This window comes from Prinia subflava, chromosome 25 (assembly GCF_021018805.1).
Source record: "Prinia subflava isolate CZ2003 ecotype Zambia chromosome 25, Cam_Psub_1.2, whole genome shotgun sequence".
Classification (NCBI taxonomy): domain Eukaryota; kingdom Metazoa; phylum Chordata; class Aves; order Passeriformes; family Cisticolidae; genus Prinia; species Prinia subflava.
The window spans coordinates 5,947,748-5,971,586 of NC_086271.1; the positions used below are offsets into that span (position 1 = coordinate 5,947,748).

At 42.6% G+C, this 23,839-nt stretch overlaps 1 protein-coding gene across 1 annotated transcript; it reads left to right on the forward strand.

Annotated features, from left to right (window-relative positions):
• Positions 1-392: 392 nt before the first annotated feature.
• Positions 393-23,400, forward strand: LOC134562004 (mitochondrial import receptor subunit TOM70). The gene is made up of 12 exons (XM_063419424.1): positions 393-682; positions 8,894-9,067; positions 10,146-10,272; positions 12,753-12,862; positions 14,155-14,303; positions 15,415-15,622; positions 16,185-16,319; positions 17,425-17,532; positions 18,627-18,743; positions 19,582-19,679; positions 20,205-20,327; positions 21,268-23,400. The coding sequence occupies exons 1-12, from the start codon at positions 434-436 to the stop codon at positions 21,419-21,421; spliced, it is 1,752 nt and encodes a 583-aa protein (XP_063275494.1). The 5' UTR covers positions 393-433; the 3' UTR covers positions 21,422-23,400.
• The last annotated feature ends 439 nt before the right edge of the window (positions 23,401-23,839 follow it).

The following is a 23,839-nucleotide window of genomic DNA, read 5'->3' on the forward strand; positions in this document are numbered from 1 at the left end:
CAAGGCTGCACAGCTCCCTCAGCCTTTCCTCTTAAGGATTCCCTTCATCACCTTCGTTGCCCTCTCCCGGAGCCGCTCCAGGAGCTGCACGTCTCTCCGTACTGGGGAGAACTGGACACAGCGCTCCACATATGGAGCGCACTTCTCGTGTGAGCGGCTCAGGACTCCTCCCGCACGGATCGCTCCGGCCCCGAGCGCGGCCCCGAGCGCGGCCCCGAGCGCGGCCCCGAGCGCGGCCCCGAGCGCGGCCCCGAGCGCGGCCCCGAGCGCGGCCCCGAGCGCGGCCCCTCACGGGGGCTGCGGGTGCCCCTCCGCGCCGGCAGGGGGCGCTGCGGGCGGGCGGAAGCGGCGGCGCGCCCGCGCGCTCCCGGCGCGCCCCGCGTGTCCGCCGGCGCTGCCTCCTCCCTCTTTCCTCCTCCTCCTCCCGGGCGTCATGGCCGCCTCGAAGCCCGTGGAGGCGCCGGGCGGCGGCGGCACGGCCGGGCTGTCCCGCTGGCAGCTGGCGCTGGTGCTGGGCGCGCCCGTCCTGCTGGGCGCCGGCGCGATCTACCTGTGGGGGCGGCGGGCGGCGCGGCGCGGGAAGGGCGCGAACGAGCGGAAGACCCCCGAGGGGCGGGCGAGCCCCGGGCCCGGCGGCGAAGGCGGCTCCGGGCAGCCCGACGGGCCCGGACACGAGGAGATGGTGAGCGGGGAGCGGCGCCCCCGGAGCGGCGGCTGGGGCCGGGCCGGCCGCCGGCCGGGCCGCCCGGGGCGGCGTGGGGATGCCCGGGCTGCGGGCGGCAGGGCCCGACGGGCCGCTCCGGCCAGCGGCGGTCAGGGTGCCGGCCCCGACCGAGCAGCAGGCGTGTGATGGATGGAGCTCGGGTGACATCCCGGTCGTGCTGTGCGTGACACGGCCGCCAGGTCACGGAAGCACAGGCTGGGCCGTCGGAAGGGCCCACAGTGGGTCCTCTGGGCCAGCCGCCGGGGTGGAGAGGGGCCATCCCAGAGCACATTGCACAGAATTGTGTCCGGGAGGTCTGGAATATCTCCTCTGAAGGAGACTCCACACCCTCTCTGATCAACCTGTTCCAGTGCTCGATTACTGCTCAGTAAAGTTCTTCCTCAGGTTCAGGTGGAACTTCTGTACATCAGTTTCTGCCCATTGTTTCTTGTCCCGTTGCTTGGCACCACCAAAGAGAGCCCGGACCCATCCTCCTGACACATTCCTCCAGATGCTGATAGATATTGATGAGATCCCCTGTCAGCCATCTCTTCTCAAGGCTGACCAGGCCATTCTCCTTTTGGTCTTGCTCCTATGGGCGATGCTGCAGTCCCTTAAATCACGTTTGTCAGCCTTGGCTGGACATGCTCCTGGTGCTCCGTGTCTCTCTGTGATCAGCCTGTGTCACCCACAGAGCTCTCAGCTGGGCATTCGGGGTGGCAGTTCTGCCCTCGCCGCACAGGGATCAGGAGAAGTTTGTTCCAAGGTCAGGCACGGCCAAATGCATCTTCTCATCAGGTGGCTGAGCACGGATCTGTGCTGCTGAGGGGAGAACATACCTCTGCCTCTGATGTCTAGAATAGCTGTGAGTTTCCTCCAGTAAATTTCCTTCCTTTTGAAAAGGAAATCTGTGATCTGTTGTGTGTGAGATGCTGGACACAGCAGAGTGGAAAGAAAACACAACCAAGATCGTTTGAAAATAAAATATGTTCCATGAAAATATAGAAGCCGCACAGTTTATGAAGCATAGACTTTGATGTGTAGAATTTGCCTGAGTAGGCATGCTCTCAAAACATACATTTATCCTGTTGTAAATTACCATTCTGAGAACTTTCAGATAAAGTGATCTGTGCAAAAACTCAACACAACATGTAAGGATGGAGTCCAGATCAGATCCATGGTTCTCTTGCATATCTGTATTGGAAAAAATACCTCTAAGATGCACTTTCTGCACAGCTGCAGTCCCAGATGTGCCTTGCCAGTCATGCAACGTTACTGAGGTGAGGTTGTGGTTGACAAGCATGTTTAAAGTAATGGATTTGACAAACTGATTGGCTTTGATAAGAATATCCCATACTGCATTCTCTTCTCCCGTTCTTGTGTATCACCCAAGGTGCTTTGAATTGTCAGTTTAAGCTTCCCATCTGAAATGGTCAGGAGAGAAAAAAAAAAATCACCTCTTGGAGACTGGAAGAGGTCATTTTTAACCTTGGTGGTTTGAGTGATGAGCAGTGACGCGCCTGGGCGGGCAGTGCAGGCACACAGGGGAGTGGTGAGGAAGGTGGCAGCTTCCCCAGCTAGTGAATCACAGCTGCTCTGGGCATTCCTGAAAGCACAGCCCTAAAGCCTATCCTGGACCTGGAGGCACTTACTTGAATGCAGTGATTTGTTCCTTCCTGGGCACCAAACAGGGCTGAACACTTGTGTACACAGGATGAATTCAGACTGTTCACTGTGGTCGCTTTGGCTCGTGGCTGCAAGCAGCATCTGGAATATTTATGGGAGTGTGCTTGCTGCGGGTGAGCTCTGGTTTGCAGGCTGCTTGTGACCTTTGTCTTGCTGCAGTGACTTCCCTGTTAGTGCATTCACTCTGTATTTCTGAATTGTGTTCCTGACTTCCAGCAGTGTCCAGGGGTTTATAGTCATTCTGCAGTTGTAGGAAGGAAGCACTTAAAACATTTAAAACACTTATGAAGCATTTGATTTAAAATACTGTGTGTTGCTCCACAGATGGAATTACCAGAAGGCTCTGTGCATTTAAGAGTAAGTTGAGCGATGCAAAGTTTCTTGAAGAGTGTCATTGCTTACTGTAAAGAAATGAGAGATATTGCTTAGGAAAGCTGCAGAAGTTACTAGATTTGATTGATTACATGAGATAATTGTCTTGCTGGTCAAAATATGGCTGCATCAGGAAAATAAATGTGGCTGCAAGTTCCCAGGATTGCTTTATGTGTGTGTAGAGGATTGTCTTCCTGTTACTCATATCCAAAACAATGATACCATGTAGATTTTATGTTTCCTCTCATACTTTATTGGATATGGATATTAGTGATTGAAAGACCCATGATTGAAAATGCAACCACTGCAGGTGCTTCATTTGTAAAACTGCCTGTATTGTATTAATCTGCCTTTCTAACATGATGGGTATTTTTTGAAACTCAGTTGGATTTCACGTACAAGTCTGCACAGTGAATAAGAGCTGGTAATTCATTTCACAGTTGAAATACAAGAGGAAAATCTGGTAAACACATGGGTCAGTAATGAATCTGCTACCAACAGCGGTGTCAGCTAACTATTCTTGTACTCATAAATGTAACTTAGGACTCACACTTTTTTGTACTTTTTATTAAATCAGCCCCTTTATCCATTTGATGTTCTGGTCACTGTTTCTGAAGATACAAACTTGAGTTTTTTTCTTTGTCCTTTAAAGCATGTAAGGTCCAATATCTTCCCTGTTCTTTATTAAGACTTGTTACTATTTTGCATGCAGTTCAAGCTTTTCTTTCACCTGCTGCTCAGGCCTCACATTTTTTCCCAGTCTGTGTCTGCAGCAGAAGATTCTCCTGACATCGGTGCACTGGCCAAGTGTGTGATCTGTGACTGACACGGTGTTGGCAGAAGCCCTTAGCACAGGTGCTATGTAGGGAAAAGCTGAACTGCTTCTGAGAGTCCTTCTCCTGTAAGCACAGCTCCTTTAACAGCACAGTAAACTGGCATTATTGGACCAGTTAAGTGATGATGATAAAACTGCGCCTATGGATGGCTCAAAGGTGGTAAAGCCCAATTGCATCTGTTAATGACAATTGTCATTGTTTCTTATAGTTTAGATGGACTGTGTTTTAGTCACTCGGTAGCAGTTGTTTTTTATGTGCTCTCCTGGTTTGTAGGGAGGATTGCATAACTAAAACACGGAGTGCTTTGCATATACTGCTTTAGTTGGTGCCCAGTTGATTCATTTTTTTAAAACTTATTCCATGATAAATTCTTAGCAGGTTTTTATACCCCCCCTTGTATTACAGGAGTGAGCACTGGTTAGTCAGTGAGGTGATGTGTTGGTTGCTTCAGTATTTTTTCCCCGGAAGTTGGGTTAAATTCCTTTTGCAGCTCTGTGATAGTCCCAGTTTGACCCCTTAGCTCTTCAGCAGGTTCCCAGGGTAGCCCTGTGTTTGGTGTGAGGAGATGAGCTGGGTGCCCTTGAGTGCTGCAGGCAAAGCCGCTGGGGTCCACAGCCGTTCCCTGTTCGCGCACACTTTCCGTGAGCTGGGTACCGTCCTTGAGTGCGGTGGGTGAACGTGACAAACGCCTCGGCCTTTGTGGTGCCACAGATGGGGACCAGCAGCCAAGTGGCGTGGCTTCCTTCCAGTGTCTGTTTTAGCAGCAGTCGCTGGATGCTGCCTCTCTCACTGCGTGACATTAGATCAGGATATGAACGAACTGAGCCCCTTAGTCTGGATACACTCACGTTGGTTCTTACTCTGAATTGAGCTAAGCAAAGTAACTAAAACGTCATTTCTGTTGTACCATGCACCTGTTGCTTAATAAATCTCACTGTCAACCTACTGTAAGTCTTCTGTTTCATGCTAGCTGTAGTGGACAGGTGTAGAGAACTCCTAAATGTGTGTGTGTATAATAGCAGTAAAACACTTGTTACACTTTTGGTTTACTCATGGAAGGCATGGATGGCAAATTCATTTAACAGGAACGTGACTGACTGAGAACACTGTGAATTTGTCCTGTAAACTTTGTTTCATTTTTTTCTGCCTATAGTACATCCTTGCTTGGGCTTTGAATTTACTTCTAAAGCTCATGTAAACATACTTTTTCTCATAACGGTTTTAATGCTAAAAAGACTTTAAAAACCATTTATATTCAGTTAATGCCTTTGTTTGAAAAAAGACTTGAGGTGAACCTTAATCGAAAAAAAGTAGTGGAAAGATAGATATTCAGAAAAAAACCAGGATTTTTTTTTCTCATCTCATTAAGAGAGTACAAGTACCTCATCTCATTAAGAGGGTTCTCTCACTTGGAAAGGATGAAAAAGAGGTCTAGACCAAGGCTTTATTTTCTGGCAGTTTGAATTAAGATGGCTGAAACAGTTTTTGCCCTCCATGTCATCTGTCAGACAAGGGCTCATGCAAATCCTTTTCAACCAAAAGAAAATGCTGAAACTCTCTGCTCGTGCTTCTGTTGTGAATCACTGTCATCGTTGGCTGGCAGGAAATTTCTTGTTCTGCTTTGAATAACAGTATCCCTGAAATATATAAGGTTCTGAACTGCTAGTTTAACAATACTGGTATTGGTGGGAATTAATAAGTGTTATTATTCTTGCAGCTAGCAGTCTGTTGCTGTTAAGTTGCTTTTTACACGCAGTTTCTGAACATTTTGTGAGGAAAGCACATTTGCTGAGGTTAAAGTAAAAGTTAAGAAAATTTTGTCAGTGTTGTCTATTCCTTAGCCAGTTAGCAATCTGCTTTTTCAGGTACCTGGGTAAATAACTCAATTTCTCAAGTGTCCTTTGGCTTAAGTTCTGTTCTAAGACTTGTTAATGAACAGTTGCTAAAGCAGCCCTAAGTACTGAGATGTTATTTTTTTGTGCAGCTGCAAATAACTTTGGAGTTGAGCTGTTATGAACTTACATTCATTTTATTGAGCTGGTTTGGTCATTGCACAGATTCTTTGACCAGAGGATGACAAACTGGAGAGTTTTTCTTGCTCTGTATGGACCTTCACCTTGTGGATAAAAAATGCCCAGTGTGCCACATAGGATGGTAATGGGTCAGATGAGGAGAAGCAGTGAAATTTGATAATAATGTCTAGAATTGTTACTTTGGCAAGAAAATGGAAGAATGAGGTTTTTGATTACTTGTGCATGAGGTACATGAAGTTTGTTTGCATAATCAGTTTCTTATCTACACATCTTGTCTATGTCCAGTGTACCAACTGAGAAGGAGTTTTTAAAAATATGCTTAAAAAATTTGTAAGGGTTAAAGTTAAGACTTGATAAACCTTCAAAAACTGATATTATGTGAAGAATTAATTTTCATATTCTTATTTGTGCTATCACAAAAAGGTGTTGCAGCATATAATGTGATGTGAGTTCTTTAATTTTTTTGTTTTTAAATAAGCAGCCACCAAAAAACCTCCAAACCAACAACAGCAAAAAACCCCACCAAAGCAAACAAAAGCATACATTGGATTTGGTGGTGTTTGGGGCGCATACTGAGGGCTACAGCAGAGTAGTTTGAGTAAGGGTGCAGAGATAGAACATCTCAGAGCACGCAGTCTAGTTTAGGGCAGCATAAACAAACAAGTGGATTTCTTCCTTGCCTTGGGCGCCACTGCTGACTTCCCTGCGTGCGAGCACGTTGTGCTCTGAGTTCTGCCTCCTTGCCCCACATTTCTTGCCTCATGCCATGGGTGCAGCAGGGGTAACCAGGGGTCAGCAAATGTTCCCTGGTTCGATTCTGGGTGATTGGTGCGTGGTCTGGGATCCTGCAACTGTTACTGGAAGTTGACTCACACAACAGTTACTGGCCTTAATAACTTCAGCGTCCTGTCTGCAGTCTCTGAAGTTTTTGATCACTGTAGTGTGCACTCTGAAGGCTTGTCTGAAGGCTTGATGCTTCCCAAAAACCAGCAGAGCACCACTGAGGGCCCCAGACCTGCACATGTCCCGTTCCCATTACAGTTCCCCCACCTGACACTGGAGCAGCTGCTGCACTGGGGTTATCCCGCAGCCCTCATCCGCAGCTTGTGTCTTTACTCAGGGATGGAGCACACGGACTGCTCAGCCTGGGGCACATACTGGGATAGGAGAGCCCTGGGATGAGGCAGCTGGCAGGGATCATACAGTAGTAATCCAGGTGCCCTTAGGCTTAATCTCTGCAGTTTTAGGTAATTGTCTCACGAGGAACACAGATATGAATGTTACAACATGGCCCAGATCACATATCATGTGTTATCTTTTTCTACCCAAGTTAATAGGAGCAGCACTGAATTTTGTAAGATTATTACACAAAGGCATTTTTAATGTGGTTTGCTCTAGAAATGCACAAGGAAAAATTCAAGCTGACTAGCATGCATTTAAGTTTGCAGCATATGCGTAACCCTTCCCTTTGTTAAAAGAAAAGCATTGTTGTATTTGGAGGTAAATTTAGGACCTACTCAAAATACATTTAACCTTTTGAGATTTTGTTCAAGTTTTAAAGAAACAACTTATCAGATGCATAGTTACTTTTCAGCAAAAATAGTTGCACTCTAATTTTGGTTTGGCGTTCCATAGAGTTACACATAGCGTATGGAGTGCAGTTAATAATCTTTTATCAAATTAAATTTGAAGCTTTACAACAGAAAAATCTGAAAGCCTTGCAAATTGCCTTGTTCTGTGAACAGTAAAGATGGTGCAGATTGATTTCCTGTGAACCCTGTGATTAATGACTTGTGAGAGAAGAGCTTTGCAGGCAGTAGGGATATTTAAGAAATTCACTCCCTTATATGGTTTCACTTGTAAGTCTCCCCTCAGGAGAATGTCTTTTGTTCTATTTGGATGCCTAATTTTATGTAGGAAGTGAGGCTAGTGCCCATTAACTGATTTTCTCTGCCAGGATAGGGATCCAGGCCTTAAAAGACAGGTTGTAGAGCAAGTCCTGGCTTCCCCTCAGGTTTTCAGTTTTAAAGTAAATCACTGAGATGCAAATATGATCAGGTTGGAATGAAATGAGCAGACATTAAGGGGAATGGGCAAATGAAGTGCAAAGTTACTTTCAAATTTGTGTTACAGCTGTCTGTGTGTATCTGTTCAGTTTGGCCCTGGCAGTGGATAAGTGGGTAGAGGAGGCAGAAGTACGGTCAAAGAGCAGAGGGACAATTCCCAACAAATCCTCGATGATCTGAAGTGCAGGTGGTGTGTAGTGAATCCTGCAGCTGTTGTTAAAGGCACTCCTGCCCCCAGTGTGCAGCCTTGCCCTCCTCAGAAGGGTTGGTGGAATGGCGTGGGCGCTCATACTGCTGTTCATTTTGGTCTGGCAGAACTGCCCCAAAATGTTGTCCATGAAGCAAGGCTGGGACAGAGGAGCAGGAATCCAGAAGATCAGTGTTAGGATCTTTTGCAGCTCTTATTTCTTGAATGTGGGTCACACCCCTTTGATAGACAGAGCATTTTTAGATCTGATCCAGGGGTTTCAGGTAGGTAGCAGTGTTAATTTCTGCAGAAATACCGATCATCAACATGTGGTGCAGAACATAAAGATGCATTCAGCAGGATCTCAGGCCAGTCAGCAAAGTTTCCCAGTTTCCCGTCCCAAGATGGTGATGGTCCAACACTTGTCATTGCATGAAGCAGGGTGTGTGAAGCTGTGCAGGAGGCAGCTGTAAAGTTGATTTGCCTAGTGCATGAAAGGCAAACGAGCTTTATTTTCCTTACAGGTTTTATTTGTCTTGCTCAGTAGGTCTTTCCACAAAGTGTTTTCCGTATTTAATTCATAGTCTGAGAATCTCCTCTGGTCTTATAGGCTGTATGTATTTCAGAAGGAAACTTCTGTTTGAATTGCTTTGAGGGCTTTGTTATCTTTGCACATTTAGCCTTTGAAAAAACAACTTACCTCATTGGTTCTTCTGATCACCAGCCATGTAAAAGATTGCAATCTGTTTAGCTTTCCAAACAGAAATCACTGCATCATTTATTACCATTGTAGTGAATCTTGTGAAAAAGTTGTCTTCTATCTGATACACTTGCAAAAGAAAATTCTTGTGTATTTCCAGGAATTGAAATCAGTGAGATTTTTCAGAAGTCTGAGCTACAGTTTACAACTCAGGTCCATTTTTATATCTTTGAAGATGAGCCCTAAAGTGCATAGCTTGTGTGCTGTGATGCATTTTTAATTTGAACTGGCCTCTCGCTTTCTTTTCCAGAGTCCTCTTGGTAGAGCCCAAGCAGCCAAGAACAAAGGAAACAAATACTTTAAAGCAGGAAAATATGAGCTAGCTATTCAGTGTTACACTGAGGCTATCAGCCTGTGTCCTCCTGAGAAGAACCTGGATCTTTCTACCTTCTATCAAAACAGAGCTGCTGCCTATGAACAACTGGTAAGAAATTAAAGATAGTTGTGTGTTTATTGTAAAAAGTAGCATTATCAATTTGGTGTTTTGTCACTTTCATCCAGTGAAAGGTCCCAAGTGATGACATCTGCTGCTTTCACAAGATGCTGTTGTAGGTGTTTTCAGCTCATCATTCTTTTCTACATATAAATAAAATTATTTTCTGTTAACTACATTCAGTCTATCTTATGTAATTCTTATGCATCCTGTTTTTCCAAGACAAAGTTTTAATCTCTTATTCTCTGGAATAATTTTCTTGTATATAAGTTAATTTTACTTCTCTCTACTTGAGTGTTTAACTGTGAAAGAAAAGTGAAAGGCCAAATATTTTGGAAGGATGCTACTTCAAACTTTAAACAAAAAAATCATTGAAATCGTAGTAAAGGCCAAGGCCTAAATCTTGCACATGGGGAAGTAACATTTACTCAACAGCTGAGTATACTTGGTGTTATTTTAGAAGTCAGCCAGTGTTGCTTATTATGGTATGATGGATTTGCTTATGAGGTCGAGTTGGTGAGCTGTATAAAGGAGTGGACAAGTTGGCCTTGTACAGTCTGAAGTATCAAGTGAGAGACTGTGCTTACATAAATTGTTGTTAGATTTAGTTCTTGTCTGACACAAATTTGTGGCATAATGAGTCCCAAATGTATGTGGTTCCTCTATTAGAAAAGCCTGTTTTGATTAATAGAAATAACTTAAAAAAAAAAAGTTTTAGCACTTTGGTAATCTTGTTTGCTTCCATTATATTTCCATCGTTTTTCTTCTAGTTGTTTTACAGCATCTTTCAGTCCCAATGTTGCCTCCTGCAAGCATCTTTGCATCAACTCCCTATCTTCCCTGATGGGGTCTGTACGCTGTGTGGTGTAATATTTTGTAGGAGTTCCATTTCTGGTTTAGGTGGTTCGCAGTGTGCCCAGGCAGTTTCTCCCTGTGGCTCTTGCAGAGCAGAGGGAAGCCGGGAGAGCCCCGGGAGCCGCGGCTGCCGCTGGGTGCGCGTGACCCCGGAGCTGGGGGACACAGGAGCTCTCACTGTGTTGTTTTCACTATGTTGTTTTCCTGCCCACAGCAAAAATGGACAGAAGTGGCACAAGACTGTACAAAGGCTGTTGAGCTTAACCCTAAATATGTCAAAGCTCTCTTCAGACGTGCGAAGGCCCATGAGAAGCTAGACAATAAGAAGGAATGTTTAGAAGGTGAGTGGCTCATGCTGTGTGTACTGAAAAGTGGAATTAGCTCTGCTACTTTGGAGATGGCAACTTCTGGAAATGTTTTGTTTTACCTCTGTAGCTACAGTAATACAGAATTATGTATTTTAAACCCTTCACAGCTTCTGCAAATACATATTCTTCTCTTGTCAGAGAAAACCTTTTCACATTTCTCAAGCTTCCTTCTGCTTACTTCTGAAATGACTGCTAAGAAATTGATGTTACTGTAGCAACTCAAGGTATTCTTTTTCCAGGAAACTCCTTCACTTTAGAATAGAATTCATCTAACTTGATGAGTGGATAACCAGGACAACACTTGTTCTATTTCCATGCAATAAAGAGACTTTCTTCTTCTTCTCGAAGAAAGAGAAATCACACTACTATAGAAATGATGGTGTTTTTGCAGGAAGAGATACATGGTCAAAAATAAAAGTATTTTAAGCAGTAATTTAAATGCACTGGGCAGGTATTAGAGGGAAAACAGCTTCAGTAGCATTTTTTTTCTGATGCATAGCTTATGAAAACCAGAACAGATTGATTTTTTTTTTAATATTAATACTTTGTATTCAGAAGAAACTACTGTGTCAAATCCTTCCAGTGCTATTCCTGAACAGAATACATTTTGAACTGTCAGGAAGATGTCACTGAGAAGCCATGGAATTTAAGAATTACAGGTCAGATGTGTTGTCTCATGGCACTTTTGAGCTACACTACACTGCTTGAAGTTACCCTAATAAATTTCATCAAGTGAAACCATTCCTGCTGATGTTAGTTTAAAAGACAGATGAAATTTTCAGCTGTGCTCATTATCAAAGAAGGACAGAAAATAAGGCAGTGCTTTGGCTGGCAAAGCTATCTGTTAAATTAGTTTCATTATGTGTAACAGCTAAGAATTAGGTCTGCCAAATTAGAAGGTAAATTAGATGTGGAAATTTTATCTATGTGTTTATCTGCTGGCAGAATGCCTTCTTGCCCTTTGAGACCATAGTGACTAGAAAAGAACAGCTTTGTTCATTTGGTGCACTCCTTTGCAACCACTGTGTATCAGCTGCACTTCCAGAGTGCTGTAATAAAATCTAAGCCTTATGTAGCTGCCAGGTGATAAAAGCCCCAAGAAAGATCAAGTGTCCCTGTGACAGTAGGACAGTGTTAAATATTCTTTTTAGTGTTAATAGCGGTAATGTTAGTGACAATTATTTTTAGCCTTGATTTCTATTTGATTTTTTGCTTGCAGTTTTTTCAGATCTGAAGCTTTCTTGCTTTTTTGAACTACACTATTTTTCTATAACCTTGCTTTTACCTGCCAACTACATATGGCCAGTAAAATCCCAGGAAGGAGGGTATGCCCATGTAGTGGACGAAAGCAAAACCAAACAAACCTCAAAACGCCAGCCACTACCAGCAGAAAACTCCTCCAGTGATCCCTGGCAGTATAATTTGGGAAGATGCTGCTGCTGCAGCCAAGCCTGGAGTGCAGCAGTCTTTGGGCAGAGTGTTTGTGTAACACGTTCTTTCTGGGGGTGCCACATTTTCCCAGGCACCCTGATGTGCTTCCTGACCATGCCAGAGGTGCAGGGAGTTTCTGTATAAGTGATGGATAAAAAGTCCCTCTAGCAAAGTAGATTTAGAGAAATATACTAAAACTCCAGGGCAAGACATTTACTTTTCAAGCATATTCAGACAATGCACTACTTGAATTTCAAGTCCAGGCTCTGTCCATCTTCACTAATGTTTAAATGAGAACAAAACAAGGAAAATCCCTGTGGTAGCATTGCATTAAGTGGAGGATCCAGAGAAACTGTGTGTGGTGAGAGTGCATTTCACACTGGGAAGCTTCACTCGGACAGCAGTGGGTTAACATGTGCAGAGGTTTCTCTGTGTGAATGAAAGCCACGTGATAGGGGCTGGCACTTTAAATGGGCCAGCAAGGTATTTCTCCTTGCTCCCTTCCAAAGTCATGGAGGTGAGCAGAAAAATTTGAGGTAGAATTTAGGCAGATTTCTTCAACTGAGGAGTAAGTGAGATATGATGGGACTGAATATGAATTTTAGAAGTAGAAAAGAAAAAACAGTCCCAGAAGAGGGGTTAGCACTTTCAATGTGAACATCATATAAACATAATTACTCTCCTCAAAGTTTCAAAATGGTGAAAGCCCCTGATAGAGGTATACATTTTCACTGTTGATTTAAGTGTGTTTGTCTCTAGATAAAAACATGAACAGAAAAATAAGTGTGATTTGTTTTCATTCACTGTCATGTAGTCCTTTTATCCCAGCAAGATCATTTTGGATACAAATACATGTCTTGAAAAATACAATAAATACAGCAAACTGGAAGCAGAGGCTTCTGCCTGAGAACAGGACATGTATTAATTTGGCATTGCCTTGTTGTACTCAGTGGCACATTTTATAGTGTACTTCAGTGACTATCAGAATTCCTTTAATCTCACTTCCCTACGTTGTTTCCTAGATGTCACGGCCGTCTGCATTTTAGAAGCCTTCCAAAACCAGCAAAGTATGTTATTAGCTGATAAAGTTCTTAAACTCCTTGGAAAAGAAAAGGCCAAAGAGAAGTACAAGGTAGGACTTGTGATACTGCTGATAGTTATTTCACCTGACCAGTTGTGGCAAAGTCGGTTGTTGGCATTCTGTCAGTGCTGTAAACACGTCACTGTCTTCGTCTGCTCAGGCGTAACAAGCGACACAAACTGGTTTCTACAAAGCTGCCATTGTACCAGTGCTACTGTCCTTTGAGACCTCTGCTGAGTTTTTGGAACCTCAGCAGGGAAAGAGATCTACTTCTTGCAGTGGTTTTCCTTTAAGAATGAAATTTGTTACGACATTCAGGAGACACCCTGAGTTGGTGTGCTGCCCTGCACAGGGCTTTTCTGAACTTGCAGCTTCGTGGAAACTGGGTGTGTTGGAACAGACAGCCATGCATGAATGTGTGGGAACGCAGAGAGAGAACTGTGGAAGCACAGTGGTAGCCAGGAGCAGTCATTTTAATTGGCTGTAGGTTTACAAAAAGGTTGGGACTGATATTAACACGTTCTTGGTTGTTAGTAAAGCATTGTTATTAAAGCGTTCTTGCTTGGGTTTTGATGGTAGTTGAAGTACTGAAATCCCTTGTTGGTTTTGAGATGCTGAATTTCTTTCCTGCAGAAATTCACATAAATGTGTAGTGTAGAGGTAACAACAAATAATGTTATGAGTGTGGTGGACGTAGATGGATGGGCTTCAGAAGAGTGCATTCAGTGTTTTCCTGCAGGAGAGATTGACTTGTAATTCTTGTGTGCAGTTTATTTTAAACAAGAAATATTTTTTGGCTGTAGGAAGGATTCATTACCTGAGAGGTGTTACTTCTGGGACTTCAAGATGTGTGGTATTTGGGCCAAGTTCCACCCAGAACTAGGGAATTGCCTCATTAATTTCCAATGTAACAATGACAGCTGCTTCTCCTGGACAGGTTGAAGAAAAAACTGCCATTCAGAATCTGCTTGAATTTAGGCTCATGCTTAAATCACCAGCTTGCATTTTTCACACACAATGCTTTAGTGCCTCTACCCAATGTTTTATGATATCCTAAGAGTCCTTATTTCTAGCTACATATGTGGAAAGATACAATCTCCCTCCTCCCCGAATGTCATCACTTTGTTTTCACTGGTGATGGGTATTGCACTGTGATCTGAAGCTTAAAGAATCCCTAAACCTCAAAATGGCAAATCCAAAACACCAGGCTATCAGATGACATAGTGAAAGTCATACACTGGTTCCTCCATCAGGTTTTTTTAATAATCATGTTTGCTGTTCATTTCCATCTTTACCATCTGATCTGATCACCTCATGACTTGGATTACCTTTCTCTGTTTCAGAATCGGGAGCCTCTGATGCCCTCACCACAGTTCATTAAATCCTACTTCAGTTCTTTCACAGATGATATAATTTCCCAGCCTTTGCTTAAGGGTGAGAAATCAGATGAAGATAAGGACAAGGAGGGAGAGGCTTCTGAAGTAAAAGAAAAGTGAGTGTACAGTGCAGTTGGGAATTGTTTGGTACTGGAATTAAGTTTTCAGTGATTTGGACGTTCTGCTCAGTGTAACGTGCTGCTGTTTGTGTAGTACTTGGCATGGAGGTTCCTTTGATATTAATGATTTCAGTATTGCAAGTGAAAGCTCAGTGAAAGCTGACTGGCTAGGTCCAAACTTGCACTAAACAGAAGAAGGACAATGAGACTGGGAAAATATCCTGAATAATTACTGCAGTATCACCGTAAATCTTAGGAGATGGGAGAACTGGAGAAGGCTGAATGATGACTTGGGGGAAAGGAATATTTTATACTGAAGGAGCATTTCCAAGGAAAAGAGCAAGTTAGCCTTTGGACTGGCAGGGAGAAGATGAGCTAGGAAAAGGGGATTTTTAAATGAAAACATGCATTTATAGCAACTGAGGCTGAAAGGGTGTTCTGTCTTTCTGGAATCAAATTGCCCATAAATGAAAAGTGTTGTGGCATTGAAAAACGTGGTTTTGTTTTGTATTTTTTTAGTGGAGCCTGAACACCACATAAATGGTTCTTTAATTTATTTTGCTACTTTCCAGATTATTTTTGGAAGATAGCAGTGCAGTCAGTTTGGAAACCATTGCAAACAGCATTATGATTTTTTTTTTTTTTAAGTAAGAGAGAGTGTCCTGATCTGCAGGCAGATTCACTGAAACCAGGATACAGATGAGAACAAGGGAGTGCTGTAACTTTTTGCTATTAAACAATTTCTTCCACATACAAGCTGCATTGCTAGGTTGAATATTTCACATTCCTGTCCATGAATTCAACTTTAAACCAAGATTATTGCTGTTCTTCATGTGAAAAAATACCTCAAGAGACAAATGAAGCTTACATTCAAAATCTTTAAACCATTTTTCTTCTTTATTTCCAATGGGATTTGACCATATTTTGTGCAAACTGTTTTCCACCTATGATGGCTCCATCCAGGAATGGATGTTGCAATGGGACTATGCTGGTGTTGTAAAGTATAGCACAAGTTAGTGTTTGTAATGATTTGCTGAAACATCTGAATGGAAATTGCAGTGTTCAGTGAATGCATGTATATATACAACTGTTCTTACATCATTTACAGCTCTGGCTATTTGAGAGCAAAACAATATATGGAAGAAGAGAACTATGACAAAATTATCAGTGAAAGCACAAAAGAAATTGAAGCAAAGGGAAAATACATGGCAGAAGCTTTGCTTCTGCGAGCTACTTTCTACTTACTTATTGGCAATGCAAGTGCTGCCAAACCAGACCTAGATCAGGTCATCAGCATGGAAGATGCAAATGTGAAGGTAAGACTCTGTCACAGCTGGATTGTAGTTGGGATTGAGAAGTTAGATGATAAACATGCAATATACTTCAAGAAGCTGTTTGTCCAAATTTTCAGATGTATTAATGGGAATATTCTGGTTTATTTACTGTTATTGACAAATTGTTTTTTTCAAGGGCTTGTTGATTTTTGAGACAGCTGTAGTGAACTAAAGGTGATAAGTAGCACAAACTAAAGAATGAGGGAAGTTGAATGAATTGGAGGCTTATCCACTCTGGATAAGTGAAAAACCTTAACTGCACTTGCACATTCAGCTGCTTTAGAAAACACTGATGTATTTTTAAACATAGGAATTGAGAAGGATTTTGTGGGGGGCTTGGAAATCCACTGAGATGGAAGCATAGGCTGACATTTTTGAAATTAAGTAAGGGAACTCATTCATTAGGGTCAACATGAAAATCCTGCTTAGAGTAATTGAAACCTGTCAGTGGGAGAACGTAGTGAAATGACACATCTGCTGTGACTGTAAGGAGGTGTTAAATGTGGCGATCCCCGGTGGCTGACGTTCCTGGCCTGTTTTGCAGCTGCGGGCCAACGCTCTGATCAAGCGGGGCAGCATGTACATGCAGCAGCAGCAGCCCGTGCTGTCCACTCAGGACTTCAACATGGCTGCTGACATTGACCCGCAGAACGCTGACGTTTACCACCATCGAGGACAAGTAAGGAACTCAGAGGTTTGGTCCCCATGCTTGGCTGTACACACTGAAGGGAAAAACGGTGTCACTGGAGACACTTGATACTGTGTGTGGCAGAAAAACATGAGCTCCTAACTGGGAACTTCTGTGGGATAAACACACAGTCTGGTTTGGAGGTTCAGGTCAGGCAGAAGCAGTTTATAGCTATAGGAAAGCCCTCTGTCAGTATGAACTGAGACTGAAAAGTGCTGGGGCTTGTGTACATTTACAGCAGATAAAAGGGTTCTGTGAAGGGGCCTGGATGGCAGAGCATCATCTGCACAGCAGGGAGCTTTGGTACAGCAGAGGAAGCGTGTCCCTGACAACACCTGCAGCCCTGTGGCCTGGACTTGGATCTCTTCAGCACATCCCTCTCTGCCTTGTGACACTGCTGTGTCCTTGACTAATTTCTAGCCCTAGAGAAGCCTGCTGCCACAGATGTGTAAGATGAAGGGTGCTGGAAGTAAAAAAGGAACACTAGAATATGCAGATAGGCTAAGTCATATTTGTAAGGAAGACTTCCATGGATCAAGGGTTTTTCTCCATGTGTTGACTGAAGGGAATGAAAGTTTTCTGCAGATTGAAATTTTGTGTTTTACAGTGGCTTCACAGTAAAGTGTGAGAATGATGAAGTGAACTCTGCTTCTGTGGAGGAGTAAGAATGTCAAAACAAAACCAAAAAAAACCCAACCCAACAAAAAAAGTTGAAATACAAGCTGGAAAAGCTGAAATGTTTCAATGTCCATATAGTCCACAGACACTGGCTACAAAGAGGCAAAACAACTTGAGAAAATATGGCAAAATTTTGGAGACTGGTCATAACACTGGCACAATGATGGCAAGTCTCAAATGCCAGCATTCTCAATCCCTACACAGGGTCACTGCCTGCTCATGTAGGTAGCCAAAGTTTCACTGGTGGCTTTGATCATACATTATGACAGGCGTTTTTAGTTACAGATTTTGTAGGTTTCTAGACAGTTCTGCAGCTGAGCTGGAGATGATAGGAGTAACTGATGCTAGTTGAATTATCATGTAAATGTCTGAAGCACAGATGAAATAGAGAAATAGGATTCTTTTTCATTCTGGCTAGCTGAAAATCCTGCTTGACCAAATTGAGGAGGCTGTGGAAGACTTTGATGAATGTATCCGATTGCGACCCAATTCCGCCTTGGCGCAAGCACAGAAATGTTTCGCTCTGGTAGGTAACGTGCTGGGGTTGATGTGGGTGCTTCTGCTTTAAAGAGTTCTGGAAAACACCCTGTTTCTCTGGTTTATTCCAATTCTACAGGAAAGTAGGGCAGCATACATCTCTGTCATTTAATAAAAAGGCAAAGGAATAATGCAGCCGTTTCTTCAGCTGGAGTATGGGTTTGCTGCTTTCCTTCAGGAACACTCATTATTCAAAGAGCAGAACATCTGTTCTGTTCTGTGGAGAGGAGCAAAAATCTTGATTCTAACTGGAGCATGTAAAATTGATTTCAATAAAGCTTTACTGTTGTGGAAAATGGTCATCATCAAGATATTAAAAAACTATTCCAAGCTAGTACAATGACTCAGCGTGCAAGAATCTTGTCAGGACAGCTTTGCATGGTGTGAACAAGCAGGAATGCCAAGTTTGGAATTTCTAAGCATTTGAAATATAGGGAGGCTGTCACAATTATCAGGCCTCATGACTTCCTTCTTTCACCTGTTTTCCTCTCTAAGTCTAGACACTTGGACATGTGGTAGGTTCCCAAAACCAGATTTGCTAGGAAGTACAGGCTTGTCACCTTCTGGAACTTATCACAAAATCCTACAATGGCCTGGGTTGGAAGGGATGTAAAAGATCATCTCATTCCAACTCCCCTGTCATGAACAGGGACACCTTCCACTAGACCAGGTTGCTCAGAGTCCCGTGCAACCTGACCTTGAACACTGCCATGGATGAGGCATCCACAGCTTCCCTGGGCACTGTTCTAGTGTCTCACCACCTTCACAATAAAGGATTTTTCCTAATATCCAATCTAAACCCGCTGCCTTTCAATTTGAATCCCTTCCCCCTTGTCCTGTCACTACATGCTGTTGTAAAAAATCCCTCTCCATCTTTCTCATGGCTCCCTTCAGATAAGTGAAGGCCACAATTTGATCACCCCAAAGCCAGGCTGAACAATCCCAATTCTCTCAGCTTATGTAAAATAACTTTGAATTATGATGATGCAGGCAACTCTTTGGGAGGTGGGTAGAGGCCTGATCAGCCTTTTTTTAGTCTGTTGATGATGTAATTTTTTTCTTTCATTTTTTCCCTTGGAACAGTATCGCCAGGCTTATACAGGAAGTAATGCTTTGACTGTGCAAGCAGCCATGAAAGGCTTTGAAGATGTCATTAAAAAATTTCCCAAGTGTGCCGAGGGCTATGCACTCTATGCTCAGGTATGTTTTTCTCTCTCTTAAAGCAAATGCTGCATTCTCTTGTGCTTTTTATCTTGGATATAATATTTCTTCAAAGAACAGATGAAGATTTTTGACACAAAGTTCTGAGATAATAGATGCTGCCTGGAATAAGCTACTTGCATTTATGGTTATGGGTGTTCTGAGGCAGAGGAAGTACAGGGACAATGCGTGGAGCAGGATATAAGTAATGAGAGTTGAGGGTGGTTATTAGGAGACAGAGGTTATTCCTGCATGATTCCCTCCTTCCTGCATGTGTGTGTCATCTCAGTTGATGAATGTCAGGGATTCTCTGGGTAATTTGAGAGTCAGATGTGTGGAACTAGGGGGACATTTTTGTTCTGCTGCCAGTGGCATGTAGTGGTTTAGAACAGCTGCTTGGAGTACGCTTGTAACAGAGACTAATTTCTCCTCTAAGGACATACTGCTGGTTTTAGTAGGAAGCATGAGACATTCTGATTTTAAGTAGGTTGGCAATATATATGCATTTCCTTCTGAAAGAAGTATATTTGAAAAAGAAAGAGTTGAAGCTTGCAGGTACAGAGTTTTAGAATGGTTTTTATTTTGAGCACACAGCATGTTGCTTGTGGATCTCCCATTACAGGTGACACTGTGGTCTGTAATTTGTGCACTTAAAGCTCAGAAGCTTTCCAAAAAACCTCGATTTTGAAACTTTACTCTGGTAACACATGTGCCTGGCCTGCTCTACCACAAATGAACTACATCCAGCCTCACATTGTCAATACAGTTTTAATTAGAATTAGCTGAGTGCAGAGTGCATGCTTTGGTTGCTTATTGACAGAATTCTCTTTTGATTCAGGCACTAACTGATCAACAGCAGTTTGGCAAGGCTGATGAAATGTATGATAAATGCATTGACCTTGAGCCAGACAATGCCACTACCTATGTTCATAAAGGGTATGTATTGAATTTGCAGTCCCTTTGGTTGAGAGCAGTTGGTGTAGTTAGATGAATCAACCTGAATTTAGTGTTTATGTTTAGAAGTTTATAGAAGTTTTAGAAGAAAAATAACTTTGTGAAATCATCTTTGTGCTCTTAAATGTATTTCTATATTTGCTCTTGACTAAGCTGCAAATAAGTTTCAGGAAAGTTTCATCAGTGTTCGTTGCTAATTGAATAAGTACTTGAAGTATATCTGACTTTTCCTTTAGCCTTATTAGTTCCAGCTTTATGTTGAAGTTTGTTTTTTTTTTATAAAACAACATGTACCAAGTCCTCTTGGGAAAAATTTTTTTGAGTTATTAAAGCAGTAAAGAATCTTATTGAAAGTGACTTTCACACAGGTGTTTTTAAAAGTCATGAAGTTACTAAGTTACTGTGTACTTGCATTAGAAATGAAATACATTTGGGATGGTTTTGCTTACCATGATGAGGTTTTCGAGGAGTATATAAAGCCTGTTTGAAATTGTCTCTTTCTTATAGTTTACTTCAGCTCCAGTGGAAGCAAGATTTAGACAAAGGATTAGAACTCATAAGCAAGGCCATTGAAATTGATAACAAATGTGATTTTGCATATGAGACCATGGGAACGATTGAAGTGCAAAGGTAATGCTGAATTGCAATGTTTAGAATTCTTAGTTACTTCTGAAGTTCTTTAAATTTCCTCATGGATCCTAAGTCTTGAGATCTTCTCCCTGGTGTCCTGTAAGGGCAGCTCTTACCCAAAGTCCTGATTTCTGTTCTGTAACTCTTAGGTAAAGCCCGCCATTCTCTGTGGCATAATTGTGATTTAGGATCTGACAACTTACCACCAATTTCATACTTAATGGACAACATGCAGATGAGTCCATGTATGTTTAGATACCTCCCTTCTGCATTTAAAGTGACTTCCTTAATCATTACCTGGCTTTGTGTGTATCTGCTGTTGTCCTTGGACATTGGACTGTCTGTACTGAGGATCCTGTGCTGTTTTCTCCCGCAGCCAACAGGACTCCAGTTTACAGTTCTTGGGGGAAAGAGGAATGCACTGCTCTGTAGCATTGTATTGCGACTGTGCAAAGGTTTGGGGTGTAGCTGACAGTGCAGGCAAGTCTCTTTTTAATAGTTTGTTCTCTAGAGGACAGACAATTAGACCATTGCCATGAGAAATTTTGCAAGCGTTTCCCTATTTAAATAACGTGCTTCTGTCTGTGCTAGTTTTCCTCTTTTGTATGCTGAGTCCTTTCAGGGGAGAAGAGACTTCATTCAGTTGCCCAGCATTATCTTTGTGGTGAACTTGGTGTCCTGTGGAAGATATTTTATCCTGCACCACCACGCATGGGGACTCTCAAGGGGAAGGCTGTTTAACAGCTGTCCTGGTTCCTTAGGCTTGTAACAGCTTCTCTGAGTTTACTCAGCAGCACTACACGTTCTTGTGGTGGTTCCTCCCAAAGGCCTCTTGAGTTATTAATGGTGGAGAGTGTACGTCCTGAAAGAAACAAGATGTTCTAGAGATGACAAGATTGCTTTGGCAGTCTTAACTGGGCTAATTTTTTGTTTATTTCAGAGGTAATCTGGACAAAGCCATTGAAATGTTCAACAAAGCTATCAACCTGGCCAAATCAGAAATGGAGATGGCCCACCTCTACTCACTCTGTGATGCTGCCTATGCCCAGACAGAAGTTGCAAAGAAGTATGGATTGAAACCACCAACACTGTAAAGAAACAAGGAGGAAATGACCTTCCAAAGTGAAGCTGCCCACTTCAGCCAGCCCTAAAGACGCTGTTGCAGACCATGCTGAATGGTGGAACTTAGTTTTTTCCCGTTCGTGGTGTTGTCATTTGCTACATCTGTTAAATGTTTAGGTGTTGTGGGAGTGGTTGTTCAAGGAAGTATGCAGTGCTGCACCTTGTTCCTTCTGCAGCAAAAACCTTAGAGTGTTTTAAGGGAAATAAAGTCGCAGGGGAACCAAAGGAACATATTCTGGCCATGCAAATAAAAACTTCATACTGGTTCATTTTGGGTGATTATGTTGTGGGCGATTTTTGCTTTATCAAATAATATTACAGCATGTGGGGTTTTTTCCTGTTGATTTTAAAGATAATACTAGTCAGTGCTGTAAAATAGGTTTCTTTTTTATATACAATTAATCCTTGAGGGTTGATTTTAATTTTGCAAAAATTAATTTTCAAACTTTATTAATAGAGGGTTTTTTAAGTCAGTAGACGTGGAGAGAATCCCTGTAAATATATGCAAGCATGCACAATCTTCCCCTAAATCCCCTTCTTCCACCCTCTGCATAACTTAATTAGAAATAGTCCTGTGGCAGCTATCAGGGAATTAATTTGATAGTCCATATTCTCACCCCAGGAAGCCCTACAGTACTGCATAGGAGAGCTAGGAAAAAGGTTGGCTGCGGAAGGAGGTCAGGTAACATTGCTTCAGTGTAGACTTTACTGGAAGAAAGAATGTATTCCTGTGCAGCAGTCCTTACTTGAATGTCAGAGGAAATTGTTCTGGAGGGTTCAGAAAAGAACCCTCAAGAACCTCAAGAAAAGAAAGCTCTGCTGGGAGTCAAGCTCCGAAAGGTAAGGTCATGCTTGCATATAATCTTTGGAATCTCTGATGCTTCTGCATAAATGTAGCAGCTGATAGACTGTCTAAATTCTCTTCACTCTCTAGAGATTACTGGGTTATGATCTCCTTTAAGAGCCCCTTGGCAGGATTAAGTGAGATAAGGAACAAAGCATAGGCTCAAACTTCCAATAATGGATTCGCAATCGGCACTCATCTCCTTGTTCTGTAGACCGTGTCTTGTCCAAGATTACAAATACTGTAGAAAGGAAGCAATTGTGCTGCATACAGCAGACAGGCAAATTATGAAAGTTTTCCTCTTGTTAGGAACTTCACAGAGGGCCCTCTTGCTTTGGGTTCATCTTTCTGGTGTGGAAGTCAGTCCATCTTGCCTTTCCCTGGACTGATGTGGCTGGACAAACCTCATGCAAATAATGTAGCTTAATTTATGACACACTAGTTTGGGTTTCTTTCCATCCTGAAATCATAGATGTGTTTGTGGTGAATTGTCTAATGTATTTAAGCTTTTACAGAAATGAATGATGCTGTAGTCAAACTGTCTTGGTCTGTAGTTGTGCCACCACACAGCAGCAGCTTGCGTTTTCAACTTGACCTTCCTTTCTCCCAGCAACAGGAGTACTGTTGAGTATTCAAATGGTGGAGAGTAGACATAAAGATTGAATCATTACTTTAATGGGTCATTAGGTGATCTGAAATCATAGCACTGGTGTGGAATTGAAGATATGGGAAGGTACTGGCAGCTTCTAGGGGCACTGAACGTAACAAGTGTCAAATGTCTTCTCCAACTCCCAATCTCTATCAATTACCTGAGAACAAAAATATGCCAGACTGACGAGTCCTGTTCTCTGAGGAGTTTTTATTCGCATGGCCTTACTTACATTGGCATTTTCTCCTCATCACCCCATCTGTACCCCATTCCTTACCCCACCCAATCAGTTAAGGGAAAAAAGCATGTGCTGTCAATTACTAGCATTCCAAATCATCACAGACTTTTGCCTGTTCTGCAACTAGTTTGAAACTGCACTGAAAGGATGCATTGTCTGTAATTTTTTTGTAAATGACATATCACCTGTAAACTGAAAAAATAAATACTACCTTCAAGTATCTCTCTCTGACATGTATAAGAGCAGGTTTGGATGAAGGTGTTCTCTGCAGTGGTGAGCTCGGTGCTTATGTTCTAAGTCTAGGAAGAACTGATACTTGACTGACTCCTTGTCATCTTCTCTCACTTCAGCCTTTAAGAAAGAATGAGGAGACATAGAATCAATAAATCCAATCTCTGTTTGCTTCTGTCACCTTCAGAGGTGTGATCTTGAGTGCTGAAGATTACAGGGAAAAGGGAGTGGAGCCAGGAAGGCTGGGAATCTGAGTAGCTGAGACCCTATTAATGTGTGTACACAGGTGCATCCCTGGGATGAAAGGGACTTTTGTAAATGGCTGACACAGTTGAGGTTTTATTTTAAGCCAGGTGTGCATGTGAACTTTGAAATGAAACAAGTATTATTGCTATTAAAAAAAAAAAAGTTGAAATGATGTAGGAATC